This window comes from Macrobrachium nipponense, chromosome 6, assembly GCF_015104395.2.
Source record: "Macrobrachium nipponense isolate FS-2020 chromosome 6, ASM1510439v2, whole genome shotgun sequence".
Taxonomy (NCBI): domain Eukaryota; kingdom Metazoa; phylum Arthropoda; class Malacostraca; order Decapoda; family Palaemonidae; genus Macrobrachium; species Macrobrachium nipponense.
In genome coordinates, this window is record NC_061108.1 from 56,474,003 (window position 1) to 56,493,237 (window position 19,235).

At 39.8% G+C, this 19,235-nt stretch overlaps 2 protein-coding genes across 2 annotated transcripts; both read right to left on the reverse strand.

The window, feature by feature from the left end:
• Positions 1–8,830: 8,830 nt before the first annotated feature.
• LOC135216526 (uncharacterized) lies at positions 8,831–9,613 on the reverse strand. Its single transcript, XM_064251900.1, has one exon. It carries the CDS (start codon positions 9,611–9,613, stop codon positions 8,831–8,833), a length of 783 nt encoding a protein of 260 aa, XP_064107970.1.
• Positions 9,614–9,621: 8 nt separating this feature from the next.
• On the reverse strand, positions 9,622–10,017 carry LOC135216528 (uncharacterized). Its single transcript, XM_064251903.1, has one exon. It carries the CDS (start codon positions 10,015–10,017, stop codon positions 9,622–9,624), a length of 396 nt encoding a protein of 131 aa, XP_064107973.1.
• Between the last annotated feature and the right edge of the window lie 9,218 nt (positions 10,018–19,235).

Consider the following 19,235-nt stretch of genomic DNA (forward strand, 5'->3'; position numbering starts at 1 on the left):
CAACTATGCTTTATAACACAAAGCAACTAGTGGGTCGTGCTTGCATGTATTTTATGATGCTACATAGAATTAAAAAAAAAGTCTTTGGGTTCGATCCTGGTTAAAAAGACGTGAAAAGTTTTTTTTGAAAAAAAAAAAAAGCTAGGGCTAGCCTGGATAGGCTATTCGTAACCTTATTTACACAACCACAGTCAGACTGTATTATAAATTAAGCTAGAGCAACACTGCAAAATTTTAAAAGATTTTTGTTTATAATATTTGCTAATGCAAAAAAAAAAAAAAAAAAAAAAAACGAGAGCACACCTAGGCTATATAACAATCTGATATTCAAGATGTAGCATGCTTATCTGTATAAAGATCAGCAAGTTCAGGAAAGTTTTCCCTGAGTCGCATGGTGATCTCTTGGTAATTTTTTCATTTAAGACCCTTTTTCATAAAACTATCATGCTTATGGTCCCATAAGCATCGTCTCTCCCCCATATCTTCGACCAAAAACTGTTCTGCCAATCTTGCCCACTGTACCAAGAACTCCATCTTGCATCTGATGACTTGAAATGCGCGCTCTCCGAGATATAAACAAACAATAAAGTCGACGTTAGCGATTGGTTGAATTCGATCGGTACCGTTTTCAAAATTCGTGACGACGTCACCAGAACGTCGTCGTCAAAACATGAAAAGTCGACGTCAAATTCAAAAGTCAACGGAAATTTCGCTAGTGTGACAGCGCCTTTAAGGTTGCGTCACACACTAACCTCACACGTTGATGTATCAGCGGGCGCATTCTACTTTTGTATATACATACTTACATTTTTTCAGCGTTGAGGTGTAAAAGTAATCAAATAGGACTATTTCAAGTTTTATGATTGCTTTGGAAGCAATATAGTTTAATGTTATGACAATTATTTCTAGCTTTTTTTTTATTTCACATTTGAACTGAGGTTTGATGACGACTTCATTTTGGTCAAATGCATCAGCAATGTGTGGGCAAAGTTTGAAAATGTTTCATAGGTATTTTTTCTGAAATTTATATACACATGAAATTTTCTTACAGTTTTGAAATATATGACAGATTTCATTCATATTATGGCCCTGTTGTATGCAATAATCGTGTTTTCTCATTGAAATAACAGATAAATATGGAGCATGTTAGATTGCCAGTTAGTGAATTTTGAATGAAATCCTATACCGTCATATAGCATGAGTTGTGAGCATAGCTGTGCAGACCTCATTGGGCTGTCTATCTAATGCAGTTCCCATTACTTAGATGATGATGATGATAATAATAATAATAATGATAATAATAGGAAGAAGGATTTTTTTTAATTCTAGTTTCTTATTTTTACTGCGAAGAGAAAAAATAATTGTTGAATTAATAGTAACAGCACACGATACTAAGTACATGAAACAACGAGGTTCTTTTTCATAATTAGTATGAGTATCTCTGCTACAAACTGAAAAAAACAGGAATTTCCTTTTCAGATAATTTGTTATTGTGATTAATTTGACAGATAAACATAAGATGAGTAAATATGATAATCAAGACACAAAAAGAAAAAGAGCTTACATCTATGGGAGCCCGCAGCATATTTTTCAATCATATGTATATATATATATATATATATATATATATATATATATATATATATATATATATATATATATATTATTGTATGCAACGGAACTGTGATGCCAATGATTTAAGTGGAGCAAGATTTGACAGAGAAAAGAAACCATTAATTGTGCAAAGGAACTTACAAAGTACAGTACAACAGGCAACCGGGACTCGGTATGCGTATAGGGAAAATCCTCTTGATGACTTAAACAAACATCTATCATCAGGGATGATATGCTTACAGATAACTATATGAGGGAATTACAATAGGTTTAGTGGGAATTAGTCATTAAAAGATTGCACTGCAAACTTTGTCTTAAATATTACAAGGTATGCAACTTTTATATATACTGGGTGTTAGGAAGATAAATTTAATTGCTGCAATAAAATATATATATTTTATCAGGCTTCTCTTGAGGAACACAATTGCTACTTAAAGTAATTAATGTGCAATTTGTTACTTTATATCACGTTAAAACTTCAAATAAGACAGAATTAATTCCATTTAGATGGGGCCAACACATAAAATTTTATGTAAATGTAATAAAAAATGTAGAAATACAAGTTTTAATGATGCTAACAGGAAGCTGCAGAATTAGATGTACTACAATTTAGTTTATGCACAGTATGTAAATAATTACTTAACTGAAAGAATTACATTTAGATGAGGTTAACACATCAAAATTTTATATAAACGCTATAAAGAAAAAATGTGAAAACATAACAACTTTAATGATGCTAACAGTTAGCTGGAGAGTAAGAACGTACTATAATTAATTTATGCACAACGTTTTACAGTATATAAATGTCTATTGGATGAGAAGTCAAAACCCTTTTCAGCTCACCAGGTTGCAGGAAATGCTTGTGGAAGTCAACTTCACTCAGTCTGTCTCCCTGTGGCCTGTAATGAGTCATCTCTTCACACTCCACGAGATAATGACTTAGAGTGTGCTTCCTTAACTCGTCACATAGTTTGCAACATGTTTCTGATGGACTGACAGCTGGGAGTACCTTCCGAAGGTATCGCCTCTGCATCCTTAGTCTGCTATACGTTGCTTGCCCTCCTCTGCTCTCCAGTTCGTAAAGTTTGTAATAGGATGGTTTTCCTTCAGTAATTTCAAGGTATTTTCTTATTGATGAGCGTTTCTTTGAGCCTCTCTATTCTCTCATTATATCTTTGCATCATTTCCATTCCAACCGAGTCCTTCAACATACTCAGGGATGGTGCCAATTTATAGTCTACTCTCTCCTTCCTTGCACCTTCTTTAGCAAGCAGCTCAGTTCTCTCATTGCCTTTGATTCCAATGTGTGAAGGCACCCAACTGAATGCGACCATTCTGCTTGCTTGTCTGATCTGCGATAGCAGGGTTAAAGCTCTTCTCACTATGAAATTTGATTCAACTTTTCTTGGTGTTAGTGATTGCAGGGCACTCAGGCTATCTGTTTGTCGCTATTACGGCATTGTCCTTATTCCTTTTGATGATACTCAACAAAGTTGTCATACCTAGAAGTTCTGACTGTAATATGGAGCATTTGTATGATGATTGTCATGACAGAGAATATATATACCTCCTCTCCATTCTGATGAACGGTTACCCGGCTTCCTGCTCTGCCATCTTCCATAAGTGAACCATCTGTATAATAATGTTACCCACCCAACCTGACTCTGTCCAGCCTCTGAAAATAGTAGTCATTCTTCATCGATGCAGGATTCATCTCTTCCTTTTTCCATTTTAAAGTTGATAGTGATATCTCAGCGACAAAGAATAAAAATACACAGAAAGTTGCATTGATTTTATTTTCAGTAGTTCCATTTACTGTTCAACTGAAATCAAGCATTTCTTGAAAGAATATGGCAGTTATATACTGCATATAAATATTATAATGTAATATGGATAGTTCTAATTTATTTAAATTGAAAAAATACACTGTGGAATGGAAGGAAAACCAAGTGATTTTAACTGTAACAAATGTAATTTATATATATATATATATATATATATATATATATATATATATATATATATATATATATATATATATATATATATATATATATATCTCACCTGACGACACGGAAAGTCAGTACCACATGGTTAGCCATGATCATTGGCAGACCTGTATCTCTTTACCTAAGCTTTATCATGTAGAGAGAATAGAATTAGCCATCATCATTGGCATGAGCGATCAAGCTATCGTCATTAGAAGACTTGTACAATCATACCTGATCTTCACCATGTAAACTCAGAAGAATATATGTATTTTGATACTTCGTGTTTCCTACTAGAACCTCACATCATTGCCGAATCATCATGAGTTTAACACATCGTCGTCATAACCAAAGAAGATAATACCGACTTCGTAAGTGATCTACAAACCCCAAGACACTCCTATGAATATGGCAGTGCAATACCAACCGACTTAGCGTAAGATTATCGTAAGTCTAACATTACCTCATAGGGCGCCTTATTATACAAGGCAACAGCCCTAATAATGGACCCCCACCCCCTTGAAATCCTGGAAAAACGTATATCTACATATATTATATATATATATATATATATATATATATATATATATATATATATATATTATATATATATTTATTTATATATATATATATATATATATATATATATATATATACATTTTTTCCAGGATTTCAGGGGGTGAGGGGCAAGTGCCACCCCCTAGCCCCCTACGTGCGGTATCCCATATAAGTTACATCATGTGGGACTGATTTTCTGTTTCGTCAGGTGAGATGTTTGATGGTGACGGAACTGGTGTTAAAGAGACTGAATGCTTTCCTAGAGCGATCGAGACTTGTTCAACGAATTGCTTCATTCCTGAATTAGCAATTATAGATAGCACCTGTGTTTTACATTTTTTTTAATAGGGTGGACAGGTTTTTACAGTGGTAGCCATACTCTAGAAAAATATGAGTCGTCTGTAAGTTTTTCTTCGGTGTTAACATGATCTTCCACTAAATACAGTTTAGTGCTCACTTGGCGAGAATATGAATGAGGTGTTCATTTGATACCACCTTTAGATGAGTTTTCTTCGCAATGCATTTGCTTTGGATTATTTTCACTTTGCTTATATCCTGTCAAGGTTTCTTTTTCACCCACTTCCTCGATTCGATATTCTCCGTTCTTTCATTACCATGGTTGCCTACAGTTTGCCTTTCACGTAGGAGATTACTGACGAAAGAGATTTCCTCCGCATATCTATGTTTTGGTACGCTGACAGCTTCCTGACCACTTTTTGTAGAGCATCTTTTTGGATATCTTCGGTGCTGATCTCGTAGCGAACGCCCATCGTCATTTGCATTCTTGACCTGAAAATGTTGAGACTTTCCGGTATTTTCAGACTATAAAACCTTATATGATTATGATTAATATTATGTATTTATAATATCCATTCTCTTTTTGGAGAATAAAAATACGACTTATGTACATAGTCACAGTAAACTGTTCAACAGCGTGTTTGAACCTCTAGTTCAAGCGTGAGAAAAATTCTCTCTCTCTCTCTCTCTCTCTCTCTCTCTCTCTCTCTCTCTCTCTCTCTCTCTCTCTCTCTGATGATTTTTTCTGGTGATAGCTTTGGAACCTTAGCGTTCAGCTATTGCCTTTGCCATTCTGGTGGTTATTATATTGTCAAGGAAGTTTGTCCATCTGCCATCAAGAGATTGAAATCTGAAGCTATGCTGAGCATACATGAGAGGATTTGGGTGCAGATTTTTGCAATTTGTGGAACTTTCCGAATTGTGTTGGAGCCACAGATAGAAAACATGTAATGTTGCACTCGTTGATACAAATGTCAAGTTTATTGCGGTTGATATCGGGTCTTATGGCAAAAATAGTGATGGCGGTATCTTTTCTCATTCAAAGCTCGGTGACCATTGAGTAAAAGGCGTTCTGAACTTTCCCTCCCCAGCTCAGCTGCCCAGAGTCTCATCTAGTACTACCCCTGATGTCAGTGTCGGGGAGGAAGCTTTTCCCCCAGAAGCTTTTCTGCTGAGACCTTATCCCGGTTCATAGAGAAATGATGATACCCAAAAACGTATTTTAATTATCGCCTTTCACGAGCTAGAAAGGTTTTGAGAACGCCTTTGGGGTACTGAGCCAAAAGTTTACAGTACATCAGAATGACAATGAATTTGCTTCCAGGTAATGTTCATAATGTTATATTTGCAATTTGCATTTTGCACGATTGCTTACGTGATAGTGCTATTGATATTACCCAGAAAAATGCCACTAAGAATGAAAATTCTTTAGTAGACATGGCTGGACAGGGAGGAAATGTTCTACAAGGCGCACGAGAGAGAAATCTAAAGAATTCCATAAAAGTCCTTCTTTGGGCATTAGCAATGTTTAGCATGGTTGAGGGATAATGATGAATGATACGCGTCATGTACCTCTTATTTGTCAGGGATTTCTTCCAAATATATCCCATACGTTAAGGTGAAAGCCGCAAGAAAGACGAATCATAAACGGACGGCACAGTGTGAACAGCTCCATTGTTTTTTTACACTAAGATAATTTACGCACGGAAGTTATGCGAAGACAAACCGTACAATGTGACTCAGCCACTGATTCGTTCTCTTTCCCACTTTCTGGATGTCGGCAAAGATTGAGTTTCTGATTTCTTTAGGATCAAGCTAATTTCGCTTTCAGATTGGAGATGATGTTTTTCGCAAATATAGTGTATTCTTTTGATCACTGTTTTCTTACTTTCAGGATTTGGAACTTCCTAAGGAATTCATCTTGCTTCAAGACCCGCCAAGGACTGAATAATAGCACTGGATTTAACACTGCATAGATTATTTACTTGACATAAACTCAGTGCTGATAAGAAATAAAATGACTCGCAATAATAGCAAAACAAAAAGCAAGAAAAAATAAAAGAAATAAATGTTTAAATAAAAAATAGTACTCACAATAAAAACATGTTACCATCTGAATACTTTCGTAGCGTTTAATGACACATTTATCCAGCTGCCCTGGAACCCGAATACACCTTTATTTCCCTCTTACGTAAGTGAAAGACTGGTGGTTAAAACACTGGCCTCTTTTTTCTTGGAATGGGAACATTCTGACAGTTGCCAATCAGTGAATTCATAATATTATGAATGCACACATTTCCCTTAAATTCATTCATATTCATCAAGATGTCACAGGAGGAGGAGACAAGCACCCATCCTCACTTTAACGTCAGCAGATCGAGAGAGGATCCCTTTTTGGCAAGAATTGCTTTATGGACCTTCTCTTCTCATTTTCTGAAGATGAACGTGAATCGGATATAGAAGGAAATGACATGGATAATTGCGATCCTAGTACAAGAGATCGTGATAAAAAGTTATCCAAAGCGAGAGTGATGAAAATCTGACGCTTACAAATGAAAACAGAAGGATAAGATGAAGGGGGAGACAGCGATGTGACCAAGATGATGATTGGGAATGGGTTACCCGTAATTTCCAACCCGGACATTTCGTTTTTAACAGCGCTGGTTGTGTCATTATGTGAAGATGTAATGTGAATGAAAATTCGAGGAAGTTGAATATTTTCTTTTTTCGATAACGAATTTATTTATAGGATTGCTTGTGGAAGATTTTAGTTGATACACAAGATGCTTGCGAAAGTTTAATCGGGTTACTGAAGGTTAGGACAGTTCTCTAAGGGCGTCTAAGTAAGGAAATGCATTGTTTTGAAGATATGGCAGATCCTGCCAGGGAACAGAAACTTTACGATTTAGAGAGGCATCTACTTTGGCCTCTTTTTCTTCTTCTTCTTCCCAGCTTTATCCCAATTCAGGGTCGCCGTTTTTAATGAGTCTCTTCCACTTACCTCTGTCCCGTGTCATTTCCTCCCGTACTTCCTTCTCCCTCATATCATTTCTAATGCAATCTCTCCACCTGGTCTTAGGTCTTCCTCTCCTTCGTGTTCCATCCACCTCCACGTCCATCACTTCTCTTGCCATGTGTTGCTCTTCTCTTCTCATCAGGTGGCTATGCATACCATCTTAACCTTGCCTCTTGCACTTTCTTTGATGCTTCAATGACCTTTACTCTACCCCTAATATGTTCATTTCTATCCCTGTCCTTTTTGGTTACTCCACTCATCCACCTAAGCATTCTCATCTCGGTCACGTCCAACTTTTTGCCCTCTGTTTTCTTTAGTGGTGCTGCTTCCAATCCATATGTCATTGCTGGTCTGACCACTGCCTTGTGCACTCTGCCCTTTAATCTTATAGGGACTTTCCTGTCACATATGACACCAGACACATTCCTCCAGTTGTTCCAACCACACTGGATCCGGTTGTTAATTTCCTCGTCCATGTTCCCCTCATTGTCAATCACTGAGCCAAGGTACTTGAATTTATGGACCCTTTTAATGTTTCCTCCGCCTAATTTGATTGTTGTTTGCTGATCGCCATCCAATTCGGTTGTCATATATTCTGTCTTTTTCCTGCTTATCCTTAAACCTCTACTCTCCAAGGCATATCTCCATCTTTCAAGTTTCCCCTCCAGTTCTCCCCTGTTCTCGGCTACCAAGAACATGTCATCTGCATAGAGCAGACACCATGGTGGCTCCTCCCTGACATCCTCTGTTAACACATCCAAGACGATGTTAAACAGAAGTGGGCTCAGAGCGGATCCCTGATGTAGCCCGACTCCAACTTGGAAATTTTCTGTTCTTCCAACTGTAGATCTGACGCTGGTCTTTACATTTCTATACATCTCCCTGATCATTCTGACATACTTCTCCATCACTCCTCTCTCCCTGAGACATCATATTTCCTGACGTGTTACTCTGTCATATGCCTTCTCAAGGTATATAAAGGCGATATGCAAGACCTTTTGCTTCTCCCTGTACTTTTCCATAATTTGTCTGAGTGAAAACACCATCCACAGTACTGATCCCCTTCATGAATCCTAGTTGCTGTCTGCCGATGAAAATTTTTTGCCGTAATCTTTCATCCATAATTCCTTCAAATACCTTCAGTGTATGTGACATGAGCTTTATTCCTCGGTAATTTTCACAACACTGACTGTCCCCTTTCTCTTTGAACATTGGGATTAATATACTTTCTCTCCATTTTTTGGGTATCGTCTCACTTTCCATAATCTTTTTCATTAACTGCCACAATATGTCAAATCCTTCCTTATCAAGAGCCTTCCAGGCTTCTGCAGGTACGCCATCCGGTCCCACTGCTTTACTATTTTTCATCTTTCCCAGTGCCACTAACCTCAGCTTTTGTTATTTCTGTGACTGGTCCACAATTTGTGTGTCCATCTCCTCTTAGAAATCTTTCATTTTCTTTGTTCAGTAAAGCCTCAAAATATTCTTCCCACCTCCTTATTATGTCTCTCTCATCTCTCAGTGCATTTCCATCCTTATCCTTCATCTGTCTTATGTGTGTTATATCCTTGGTACTCTTATTTCTCATTTGTGCCAGTTTAAAGATCTTTCCTTTCCCTTCCTTGGTATCTAGCTCTTTGTAAAACTGATCATATGCTCTATCCTTAGCAATTGCTACAGTTTTCTTTGCCAAATTATTTGCTTCCTTATAGACCATCCAGTCTTCTACCATTTGGGCCCCCTCCCACTTTTTATTTGACTCTCTCTTTTGCTTTGTTGCATCTTTCACTTCTTCATTGAACCACCACGTTTCCTTATTTCCGAACATCTTGCCACTACTCTCACCCAGTATTTCTCTAGCAACCCTCAGTATTATTTCCATCGTTCTGTTCCACCATTCATCAACATCTTCAATTTCATGTGTTAGTTCCACTAAAAATTTTTCTTTAAACTGCCTACAAAGTTCGATCTCTTTCAGCTTAAACCATTTAATCCTTTTTGGCCCTTGCATTTTTTTATTCCTTATTTGTTCAATTTCCATAACCAATTCCATCACTACCAAACGATGTTGCACACTCCCATGGTCTCCTGGTATGATCTCACAATCTTTTACCTCGCGTAAATCTTTCCTCTTATACATCAAGTAGTCTACCTTCTTCCGCTTTTGCACGTAACTAGATGCTCTTGCCACTTGGTGAAAAAAGTGTTCACCAGCACCACATCCTTGGACACAGCAAAATCAACAATTCTCTCACCCTCTGTATTTCTTTCATCATAGCCATACCCACCATGTATACGGCTGATCGCATGGTTAATCTGGCCTACGTGCCCATTCAGACCACCACCAACAAGGTATCTTTCATCAACTGGTACCTTTTCCATTTCCTCCTCTAGGTCCGACCAGAAGCAATCTTTCCCTGCATCTGAGCGTCCTATCTGGGGTGCATATGCACTAAAGATGTTAACAGTGCAATTTTCAACTATCAGCCTGACCCAGATAATCCTATCATTTCTTCTATTTACTTCCAAGATTTCCTTCGTCATTTCACTTGACAGAATTATTCCAACACCATTTCTACCTTCTTTATTTGCTCCGCTATAGAATATCTTATACCCCTCCCCAAGTTCCCTCGCTTTGTTACCTTTCCATCTTGTCTCCTGTACACAGAGAATATCTACTCGTCTTGTTTTCATAAGGTCAGCTATTGCCCACCTTATTCCTGTCATTGTACCAACATTTGATGTTCATACTCTTAGTTCTAGACCTCGCTTCTTTAGACCTGCTCGCTCACGATGCAGTAGCCCTTGCATGTCCACAGAGTTAGGGCGATGTATCTGTGGGTCACTTCCGGGTGACAACCTAGCCCTATTCTAATTCCTTGTAAGACTCATTTCATAAAATTTCTGGCATGAGGTTTTACAGACGGATGCCCTTCCCGACTCCAACCCTCCCTATTTGGGACTGGTGCTGAGTTGGGTTGGCTTGCCTTGCCCCCCAGTGGCCAGGTTGAGGCATCTACTTTGGCCAATTGCTGAATTTTTGAACTTGAAGTTATTCTCTGGAATTAGGAAAGGTTAACTTTTATGAAGGTTGTTAGAGCAGCCAGAGTATATATAGTCATAAGGAAACTTTAGATGTGGTTGAAGATGATAGAAAAGAGAAGGTAATATGAAAGATGATAACTTAGATAATAACAATAATGGCTGATGATTATGTGGAAGAGCGGGCCAAAGAATGGGAGCGTGAAATTCGAATGTTAAAATTACAGGAATAACTTGGATAATAATAATAATAATAATAATAATAATAATAATAATAATAATAATAATGATAATAATAATGATAATCATAATATCATTAATATTATTCTGTTCTGTGACTTTTCTATCATCTTTAACCACATCTAAAGTTTCCTTATATACTATGGCTGCTTTAACAACCTTCCATAAATGTTAGCCTTTCCTAATTCCAGAGCCTAACTTCAAGTTCAAAATTATTATTATCTTATTATTATTATTATTATTATTATTATTATTATTGTACTTAGGAAGAAGACCCTCTCTGAACCATACTTTATTAAAAGTAATGGCTACTTCAGCAGCGTTACACTTGTAGAGATTCTTCTCTATTTTCCGAATAGCGGCTTTTTCCGTGCTACTTAAACAGGTTAGTAGAGCGCCTATAGAGGTCATGATCAAATACATTGTCAAAATAGGTGTATATATTTGAATTTTACTGATAAACTATGATACCATAGTCATCAGTCATTAATGATTCTCTCTCTCTCTCTCTCTCTCTCTCTCTCTCTCTCTCTCTCTCTCTTGAAGCGAGCTTTCGTCTGGAGCTTCCTGTGTCATATTCAGTGTAGGTTTTATTTGCTGGATGAGAAGTGCATCCAGCAGGCGTAACCGACGGGCATCAGGGGCCTTCCCAATGATCTTCGTGTTCTGTATGATGATCTCCTATTAGCTGGTGGCGGTAAATCTTTTTCATTGGTGGCTTGAGCCAGGTCTCAAGCCACTTTCATTGAGTCGATGGCTGCGATGCTGCAGGTCCTGCAGCTGTCTAGACCTGAGCAGCACGGTAACGTTGATGGGCGTTGAGCTACCCTACGGGACGTCACGGCTAATTAGATTTTCATTGGCTGCAGGAGTACCTCATTCGGTGGCGTTGTCTTCTGTAGAGCTGTCGTGATCAATGGTGTTATCATTGGTGGCAGGTCTTCTCATACTTGTAGGGAGGAGAAATTCTTCCTGTGTCGTATTCAGTGTAGGTTTTATTTGCTGGATGAGAAGTGCCTCCAGCAGGCATAACCGACAGGTATCAGGGGCCTTCCCGATGATCTTCGTGTTCTGTATGATGATATCCCAGGAGATGGTCTCTTGATGTTGGTGCGGGTGTGATTCTTGATAGCCCCCTCTTGGGCGTGGCATGACAGTCTCTTCGACAGGCGCATGGTAGTCATAACTACGTAAGCGCCACTGCATTCGCAGACTGGGCTTGTATTACACCACATGCGTCTGCTTCAGGGGGTCTCATACCTGTGGAGAGGGGTTATATTTCATAATAAGGTCGCTTGTCCTCCGATTCTGGTAGTATAAGATTAAGTCGATATTCTTGGTGTCGTCCGCCGGGGATACATTTTCAGGAATACTTTTCTTAATGGAATCCTCTTCTTTACGTAATGGGAACTCATGAAGGCTTAAAAATAAAGCTTTATATTATCCTGGGGGTGGAGCTGCGGACTCTCTCTACCGTACCATTTCTCCAGGGCTGTGCGGACTTCCTTACTGATTAATTTATTTAAATATCCATTATTCACAAGTACTTGGGAGGTGCAGTCGAGTTCCTGGTGTGTTATTGATACGGCAACGTAAAAACCCATAAACAAGGAAACTCCCTCCGGCCGATCATCAGCCAGATGACCGCCCCTACGTACACCTTGGCTAAACGCCTTAGTCAAATTTTGACCCTTTAAGTCCCAAGTCGGAACAGCCTGCAGTCTTTGGCAGAATTCCTAGAAGCCATCAAGGACGCCCCTGGCACCAGGATTATCGCCTCGCTGGAAGTTGGAGTCCTTATTTACGAACGTGCTTGTCAACGAAACCATAGATATCATCCTTTAGTGTGTCTACAGGAATCCGTCGATAGCCCCCCTCAACATACCGGAAGCCTCGCTCTGTACACTGCTGAAGATCTGCACGAAGAAGGCCCCTTTCTCCACCCACCATGGCCAGATGTTCCGCCAGAAGGATGGCGTGGTGATGGGCTCCCCACTGGGGGTCCTCTTCACTAACTTTTACATGGGCACCGTGGAGGAACAGGTCTTCACCAGGATGCAGCAACCCCGCAGATATGGACGTTATATTGACGACATCTTTGTGCAAGTCAACGCCAAGGATGAGTTAGAAGCCCTCTGTCAAGCATTTCAGCAGTGTAGTGTGATGAATTACACAGTTGAATACAGCTCCGACTATTGGCTCCCCTTCCTCGACGTCCTTGTAAGCAAGATGGAAGATGGTCTTCATACTTCCGTCTACACAAAGAAGACTAATCTATGACTTTGCCTCAACGGTGACAGAGAGTGCCCCGCCAGATTCAAAAGCACCACCGTCAGGGCCTTCGTCAGGAGAGCCCTCCCCCGCTGCTCAAACTAGCAGGACACTCACCAGGAACTCGACCACGCCTCCCAATTACTTATGAATAATGGATATTTAATAAATTAATCAGTAAGGAAATCCGCACAGCCCTGGAGAAATGGTATAGTAGTGACAGCCCACAGCCCCACCCCCAGGATAATATCAAGTTTTCATGAGTTGCCATTACCGTGAAGAAGAGGACTCTATTAAGAAAAGTATTTCTGAAAATGCATCCCCGACCGACGACACCAAGAATATTGACTTAATCATATACTACCAGAATTGGAGGACGCGCGACCTTATTATGAAAAATAACCCCTCTCCACAGGTACGAGACCCCCTGAAGCAGAGGTATGTGGTGTACCAGTATACAAGCCCAGTCTGCGAATGCAACGGCGCCTACGTAGGTATGACTACCATGCGCCTGTCGAAAAGACTCTCATGCCACGCCCAAGAGGGGGCTATCAAGAATCACACCCGCACCAAACATAAAGAGGCCATTTCCCGGTATATCATCATACAGAACACGAAGATCATTGGGAAGGCCCCTGGTGCACGTCGGTTACACCTGCTGGAGGTGCTTCTCATCCAGCAAATAAAACCTGTGCTGAATACGACACAGGAAGAATTTCTCCTCCCTACGAGTATGAGAAGACCTGCCACCAACGATGACACCACCGATCACGACAACTCTACAGAAGACAACGCCCCTGAACGAGGTACTCCTGCAGCCAATGAAAATCAAATTAGTCGTGACGTACCCATTACTTTTAATAAAGTATATTATTATTATAATAATAATTATTATTATTATTATTATAATTATTATTATTATTATTATTATTATTATTATTATTATTATTATTATTATTATTATTATTATTATTATTATTATTATTATTATTATTATTATTATTTCAGTAAATGAAACCTATTCACATGGAACAAGCACACAGGGGCTACTGACCTGAAATCAAGTTTCCAATGAATGCTGGTTTCTACCTCCCACTGCAGACCTCACACTGCAGCAGTAAATGATTATCATGATACAGAGCAGTGATTTTTCCTCGCCTTGGGAGAGAAGCGAACCCACGACATCTGAGTGGCATTCTACGATACTAACCTTTACACCAGAGGACCAGCTAAAAATGACAATAATAATAATACTGTATTATTATTATTGTCATTTTTTATTATTATTGTCATAAAAATTACAATAAGGATGAGGTAGAAGGCCTCAGTCGGGCATTTCTACAGTGCAACGTGCTGAATTACACGGTTGAATACTGCACTGACGATCGGCTCCCCTTCCTCGATGATCAGGGCCTTCATCAGGAGAGCTCTCTCCCACTGCACAACCTGGCAGGATACTCATCAGGAACTCGACTGTGCCTCACAAGTACTCGTGAATAACAGGTATTCAAATATGAAGTCCGCACAGCCCTGGAGAAATGGTACAGTAGTGAGAGCCTGCAGCCCAACCCCCAGGATAATATCAAGCTCTATTATAAAGCCTTCATCAGTTCCCATTACTGTAAAGAAGAGGACTCCATTAAGAAGATTGTCTCTGAAAATGTAACCCTGACAGACAACACCAAGAAAATTGACTTAATCATATACTACCAGAATCAGAGGACGTGGGACCTAATTATGGAAAATAACCCCTCCCAATAGGTATGAGACCCTCTGAAGCAGATGTATATGGTGTACTAGTATACATGCCCAGTCCACGATTGCAGTGGCGCCTACATAGGTATGACCAGCATCACCCTACTTAGAGACTCTCCTGCCATGCCCAAGAGGGGGCTATCAAGAATCACACCCACACCAAACATCAAGAGGCTATCTCCCGGGATGTGATCATCCAGAACACGAAGATCATCGGGAAGGCCCCTGATGCCCGTTGGTTACGCCTGCTGGAGGTGCTTCTCATCCAGCAAATAAAACCAGCACTAGATACAACATAGGAAGAATTTCTCCTCCCCATTAGTACGAAAAGACCTGCCACCAACATTGACACCACCGATCACAACAACGCTACGGAAGACAATGTCCCCAAACGAGATACTCCTATAGGCTATAGCCAACAAAAATCAAATTAGCCAACACTTCTGGCATCGTAATGCAATGCCCAGCAACATCACTGCACCGCTAAGGAGGTCCAGATGGCTGCAGCTTTGCAACCATCAACACGGCAAAAGTGGCTTGAGACCACCAATGATAAAGCAGACTTACTGCCACCAGCCAACAGGAGATCAGCATGGGACAGACCCCCTACTGATGACCCCAAATATAAGGAGGATGGATACCACACCAAAATCATTGCTGTTTTTTCCGTTTTGACTGTGAATCTGGAGACATCACCGGAGCTAGAACAATGGAGAAAAACCTGCGAGGAACAACGTTACAATTTTAATTCACCTGTTCACCAGGATCTTTGGAAGAAAATCTGCAAGGAACATAGTTTCTCAAACTCTAATTTCCCAAATACCCATCATAAACCCATCCAACCACCAACCCTTCCTGAAGAGGAGATTCCCGTCCATTGTCAATGAGAACATGGAATTCCCAACTCGTCTTCATAAGCCCACCCAACCACCAACCATCCCTGAAAAGGATAATATATCCACAGACTCTATCCCCAGAGAGAAAAACTCCCATCAATAGATGTCTGATGAGGAAAATACTTCAATTGAAACTTGCTCAAGTGATGTAAACACTGAAATGACAAGCTTTGCTCCTTCTCTGTTGGAAGATGAATTCAACACTGGAGGATGGAAGGATGGACCACTGTATGCAAGAAGAAGAAAGCTTTCAAGAAAACACCAATCCAAGAAGAAAGAACCTCTCCTCCCATCAAGTCTGTTACAATTAATACCTCTTCATCTCTTCCTAAGTACAGAGCCACCTATGCTGAAGTAGCAAGATTGGAGAAAGAAAATCCAACTCTAAAAATGTCTTTTAGATCTAACCTAGTGGGTGATATTATTACCCCAAAAAGCAGATACACAGACGAGAATCTTAGAGGGAATACTGTTTTTACACTGCTAGACCTATCAGAGAAAATCATGAAAGCAGTCATTTGCAGATACCCAACTATCCTGCCTCTTGATCCTATTCTGCAACTGGAAAATATTATAGATATTAAAAGATGGAGTATTAAAACTGGAACATCCACTATTCCCACAAGGAAAGTCATTGCCACCATCCAAAGAGCAACCCCCAAAAAAGTCTCCCTTGGTATAGGGGGATCATTCCCCATTGAAGCCTGCATTCCTGAGCCACTCCGATGCTTCAAGTGCCACAAGTTTGGGCACCATAGCAGCCACTGCACAGCCACAGAGAGGTATGGTATATGCAGCAAAAATCACCTAACCAAGCAATGCCTAGATGCTTCCAAAAGAGGAGAAAACGTTGAAAGCAAATGCCCAAACTGTTCTCTCCAACATCATGCATTGAATAAAAAGTGCAAGTTACGACTTGAAAAATTAAGACGATCAAGCAAACTTCTTAACATCTGCCTCACACAAAACCTTCGAGACCTGTCCCAGAATCCAAGGAAGAAGATGGAATGATCAGGATAAAGCTGCAGAAAGAAGCCAAAGCAGCATTACAGAAGATAGCCAGTGACAAGCTGATGCCCAGAGAAGCAGTTCCAAGTACTTCAGAGCCTTCCTCTCCCCTCCCTTCCAAACCTAAGCTCCCATCCACCTCTAAGGTTGACAACCCTCCTTCCCAGACCCCATTCTCACAACCTTCTCCTTCCCCTTCTGACAGAGCCAACCGAGTTTCCAAGGCAGTGAGTGAAAGCTCAATAACACTTACATTCGAAGGAATCATCATTCTCTTTGAACTTCTCACAAGGAAACCTGTAAACAGAGAGACACTGCTGAACTACTTACAACCCCACCTCATCCTAACCTTTAAACCTAAGCACCTGATGTTCAATCCGAACAGCAGCTTCCTTACTTAATCATCCCATCCGTGTTCCTTTTCTCAGGGCCTTAACAAGCGGTCAGAGAAGAGCAACACACTTAGCCACTCTCAAGTGAACAACATATCTGTATAGGTAAAATTTGATCCATTCATTGCATCATTCCTCACATCACAAGGGAAGTTGAATCCCAAAATTTTTCTTCAACTCTAAATTTATCCATTCCGTCCTACGCTCCCCTACCTACTGGGACTTGCTTCTACAATACTTTATCTCTTATAAAACTTTTCCTTTCTGGCCCAGTTGTTAAAATGGAGCCAAATGGTATGTTGAAGAGAAAACTCCATCCACACCAGTTACGGGCTGCTAAGAAGCAAGAGCACGTGCCAGTACAAAGCTGGCTTCTAGACCCACCCACACCAAAAGCAGTCCACCCTCAGCTTATCAGCCAAGAGCTGATAAGCTGGGAGCTCCAGGTGAAAGCTCACTTCAAGAAAAAGTGAGATAGAGAACTGCAAATGACTCTGATAACTATTATATCATATTTTATCTGTCTAATTGAAATATATACACTGATCTTGACCCTGTATTTGATAATGACCTCCATAGGCACTCTACTAGCTTGTTTAAGTAGCGTGGAAAACGCCCCTATTTGAAAAATAGTGAAGAATCTTTACAACCCTAATACTGCTGAAGTAGCCATTATTTTTCATAAAGTATGCTTCAGAGAGGGTCTGCTTCCTAAGTACAATAATAATAATAATAATAATAATAATAATAATAATAATAATAATAATAATAATAATAATAATAATAATAATAAATCCAATGATTAATAATAATATTTTTGATGTACTGAGTGCATTGAAATTAGTGCTTGTCTTTGAAGAGAATAATGTATGTGAATTTTTCGACTCTTTTGAAAGAATACAGAAAAAGTTAAAATGGCCCAGTGACATGTGGACCTTGTTGATTCAATGGAAGGCCCAGAGGATGCCTAATACTTTGAAAAAGATTTTTGTTCAGATTATGATACTTTAAAAGCTGTAATCTTGAAGGCCTATGATTTGGTCCCAGAGGCCTATCGACAAAAATTCAGAAATTTCATGAAGACCCAGGATATAAATAACTTTTGTTGAGTTTGCTAGGAAGAAGGAACAGTTCTTTGACCTCTGGTCGAAGTCGAAGGAAATCACTGAAAGGATATTGGTAGGTGTGACGTACTCCAGGGCAAAGAAAATTTCAGCCTTCGTTACTTACTGGTGACTGATTGTAGGAATGTAAAGAGATGCCTTTTGGCATGAAAAACGCAGCTGCCACCTTTCAGAGGTTGATGAATTTAGTAACATGTAAATTAGAGGGTTGTGCGATTTACATCAGCGACCTTATAATACAGGGTGACCCAAAATGGACAGGCCCCAACTTTGAATAGGTCAAATTTCTAAATTTTCTGCAAAAATCGAATATGAAACTTTCATGATAAATAGTTTATTGTGTTTAAAAACATAATGAAAAAAAACAAGTCTGGACTTTTATCTTTATTTTAGATCATGTGTTTGAGATGACCTCCACTTAGCTCTATGGATTTCTTGAGGCACAGCACAAAGTTGTCTATGACATCCTTACAAACTGACCGACTAATGGCTCTGACCTCCTCCATGATAGCTAAAGTTCTCTTTCAGCCAATCTCGGGACAGCTTTGAGATGTGAGAGCTTGCTCCATCTTGCTGGAACCAGAACTTTCCCACAAGCAATGGGTACAGGGTCTGCAGCTCACTCTTGAAGATTTTGAGCACCTCAACGTTCGTCTCCTTGGTGACTGTCACTGTTGCGCCAGATTCCTCGAAGAAGAATGGTCCGATGATGCCCCTGGCTGAGATTGCAGTCCATATTGTGTGCTTCCTGAATGGCCTGGAAGGTTGTCACTGGCTGCATTGAGGTTCTCCACTGTTCCATAGTTCTCAAAGTGGTCCACCCAGTCCTGAATTCTGCTCTTAGAGGGGGGCCTTTTCACATTCAAACTGCTGCACGAAAGTGTCCTTCACTCTCATGAACGAGCCTGTCTTGTTATAACGTTTGATGCAATATATTCTTTGCTGGAGCTCCCATTGAGATCTAGTTGCGTTCACAGGTGTTACTTCTGTCATGACCTGTAAACTAAAGGTGAATAGTGATTCAATGAAGAATA

Bases quoted from the DNA above. Each gene is read 5' to 3' on its own strand.
- LOC135216526 (XM_064251900.1), bottom strand. From the start codon at position 9,613: ATGTATAAGAGGAAAGATTTACGCGAGGTAAAAGATTGTGAGATCATA.
- LOC135216528 (XM_064251903.1), bottom strand. From the start codon at position 10,017: ATGACGAAGGAAATCTTGGAAGTAAATAGAAGAAATGATAGGATTATC.